This window comes from Mandrillus leucophaeus, unplaced genomic scaffold (assembly GCF_000951045.1).
Source record: "Mandrillus leucophaeus isolate KB7577 unplaced genomic scaffold, Mleu.le_1.0 Scaffold215, whole genome shotgun sequence".
Taxonomy (NCBI): domain Eukaryota; kingdom Metazoa; phylum Chordata; class Mammalia; order Primates; family Cercopithecidae; genus Mandrillus; species Mandrillus leucophaeus.
This window is the reverse complement of record NW_012102199.1, coordinates 1403593-1406629: the sequence shown is the minus strand read 5'-3', so window position 1 is coordinate 1406629 and position 3037 is coordinate 1403593. Positions and strand designations below refer to the sequence as shown.

The following is a 3037-nucleotide window of genomic DNA, read 5'->3' as shown; positions in this document are numbered from 1 at the left end:
CTCATCCACACACACCAATAGAAACACTCATCCACACACACAATAGAAACCCACACTCATCCACACACACACACCAATAGAAACACACACTCATCCATATGCACCTCAATAGAAATACACACATACACACACGCCAACAACAGAAACACACTCATCCACACACATACACACCCATAGAAACACACACTCATCCACACACCCCAACAGAAACACACACTCATCCATACACATCCCCACACACACCAACAGAAGCACACACTCATCTAAACATGCACACACACCCCAACAGAAACACAGTCACCAACACACAAACAGAAACACACATCCAAACATGTGCACGTGCACACACAGACACGCCAGCAGAAACCCATCACCCTGACACACATATGCCAACACAAACATAGCCACATCAACGTGTACTTTCACTGTCATGCCAGCATTTGCACAAGCACACACACAGCCTCTCCCACTACCCTCACAGACTCCCACCATCTACACGCAGACTCACAAACACACCCACACTCTTTCACACCTACTTTCCAACAGCCGCTTGCAGCGTCCCACACAGTCACAGCTCTCCTAGTACACACTCGTTCTCACAGTCACCTTTACCCCTCTGCACTCTCTTCAGCTGAAACATACGCACATGTACAGACAGACACATAAAACAGACACAACACATGTGCACACACAGAAATGCTCAAACACACACAGACACACAGAGAACTCACACACACACAAATATGTGTACACACACACACGCACAGAAATGCTTAAACACAGGGACACGCAGACGCACAGACACACGCTCAGACATACACAAATACAGTACACACAGACACATACAAATGCCCAAACATGCGGATGCACACACAGACACAGAAATGCTCACACACACACAGAGAATTGCTCAAACACACACAAATGGCCGGGTGCGGTGGCTCATGCCTGTAGTCCCAGCACTTTGGGAGGCAGACGCCGGCGGATCACCTGACGTCAGGAGTCGGAGACCAGTCGGGTCAACACGGTGATATCCGTCTCTACTAAAAATACAAAATTAGCCGGGTGTGGTGGTGGGTGCCTGTAATCCCAGCTACTCATGAAGCTGAGGCAGGAGAATCGTTTGAACCCAGGAGGTGAAGGTTGCAGTGAGCTGAGATTGGGCCACTGCACTCCAGCCTGGGCGACAGAGGGAGACTCCGTCTCACACACACACGTACATACACGTGTACACACACGCAAACACACGTACACACACGCAAGTACACACACACACACACGTTCAAACACACGCAAATACACACACACAGCATGTCCTCAACCACCCTCTCTATTACACAACCTCCCAGCTCAAACAACACCTCTACCTCTCTCATGAGCGTTTTCACTCTCTTCCTCCCCACGCCACCTCTCTGTCAAACTCAGTTTGTTCGCACTGGCCCTGCTGGGGAAGGGTTCGATCGTCACCCCCCTTTCAGCACAGGACCCCATCCAAGGAAGGCAATGGTCTCCGCTCGCTCATCCTCAGCCAAAGCATCAGCTCACTGTCCTCCCCACCGGCAGGTGTCTGCGACTCCCCACCTGGGCTCCAGACCCCGGCCTTCCGCACAGAGAGGACGCCCAGCAGCCCAGCGCGGCCCAGCGGAGGGCACCTCACCTGCTTGCACTTGTCCTCGGCGGCTTTCTTATCCGCCTCGGCCTGCTCCGCGCGGTCGATGGCATTCTCCTTGTCCAACTTCAGCATCTGCATTTTCTTCTTGATGGCCTCCATGGCTGGGCTCTGGTGCAGGGGGCGTAGGGAGCGCGGCTGGCTCTGTGGGGGCTGCGGCTGCGGGGCCGAGTGAGCCTGGCAGGGTGGAGGAGAGGGCCTTATAGCCTCCCAGGGTGCCCCCGCCCTCCTGCCGGGCGAGTCTTGGAGGAGGCCCAAGCCCAGGCCGGCTGGGCCAGCCGCCACTCGCTTGCTCAGGAGGACTTGGCCAGCTCACCGTGCTCCCGGCAGCCCTCGCCTTATTTGGACCTAGGATTTTCTTAAAGGAAGAAAAAAAAAGATCCTAGCCGTTTCCATTTTTAACCTGGTGACACAGGTCCCGCGTGGGTGTGTGGGCACGGCATAGGCCCAGGAGAAGCTGCCCGGGCAGGACCTAGGGTGGGGGCTGCTCTGGGCTGCCTCAGTTTCCCCATCCGTCGTTGGGAGGAATGAAGAGGGCTGTGGGTGGGTGCGGAGTCCTGGCGCTGCGATGTGGGGAGGCTCCTGTCTTTTCTGCCTTGGTCTTGTCTGTGGCCCCCAGAGTACCTGGTCCCTAAAAAATGGGAAAATACTTGTTAAGTAAAATGAGCAATTCTCCCTACACACACACGCTTTTCTCTGCCTAGGAAATGTTAGGAAACGTCTATTTATCTTTCAAGGCCCAGATCCAATGGTCTCTCCTTCAGGAAGCCGTCCTGGATTCCTAGACAGACTTTTGGACTTCCAGCCCAGCATCAAGCCTCCTCCTCCCCTTTCGGTCCTGCCTCTCCAGTATCAGCGATTAGACCTGCACCCCATTTCCTGCCACCACCCCCAGGGAGCCTTCCTGGATTTCTCCCACCTCTTTCTGCTGTGCCTCTGTCTCTCTTTTGGTGACTGTCCCTGTGTCTCTCTCAGCTCCCCACTTAAGACTCTGCCCCCAACTCTCTCCATACAGGACCCCTGTACCCTAGTTTTCTCACCCCCAGGCCTTTGTGCTGTCCGTCTCCTTGGCCCTACTGTGCCTCCTTTCTCTCCTCCAGCAATCTGGGGCAGGATTCGCTGACTCCAGAAAGCTTTTTCCTTCCTTAGAGAGTAGAGCTAAAAGAATAAAACAAAAAGAAAGTTTTTTTTTTGTTTGTTTTGTTTTTTTTAAGAGAAAGTTTAATTTATTGGCTCATTCATTCAGGCACTGCATTCCTCTCATGTGCTGTGCCCTAGCAGTGCACACTCAGCATGTGGGAGCTGTTACTGTTATTATTTGAGCATCATTTATGAGATGTGACCTGCTTTGGGGCAGGCCTGGGGCTG

General features: G+C 53.3%; 1 protein-coding gene across 3 annotated transcripts in view; it reads right to left on the bottom strand.

The window, feature by feature from the left end:
* The window catches only part of TPM4 (tropomyosin 4), a 26044-nt gene extending 24177 nt beyond the window's left edge, over positions 1-1867 (bottom strand). The window contains exon 1 of one of the 3 annotated variants that reach the window (XM_011980593.1): positions 1658-1867. In XM_011980593.1, coding sequence (XP_011835983.1) covers positions 1658-1771 — 114 coding nt within the window. In that variant the 5' untranslated portion in view covers positions 1772-1867. The remainder of the gene's footprint in view (positions 1-1657) is intronic. The other 2 variants (XM_011980594.1, XM_011980596.1) reach the window with 2 other exon arrangements.
* Between the last annotated feature and the right edge of the window lie 1170 nt (positions 1868-3037).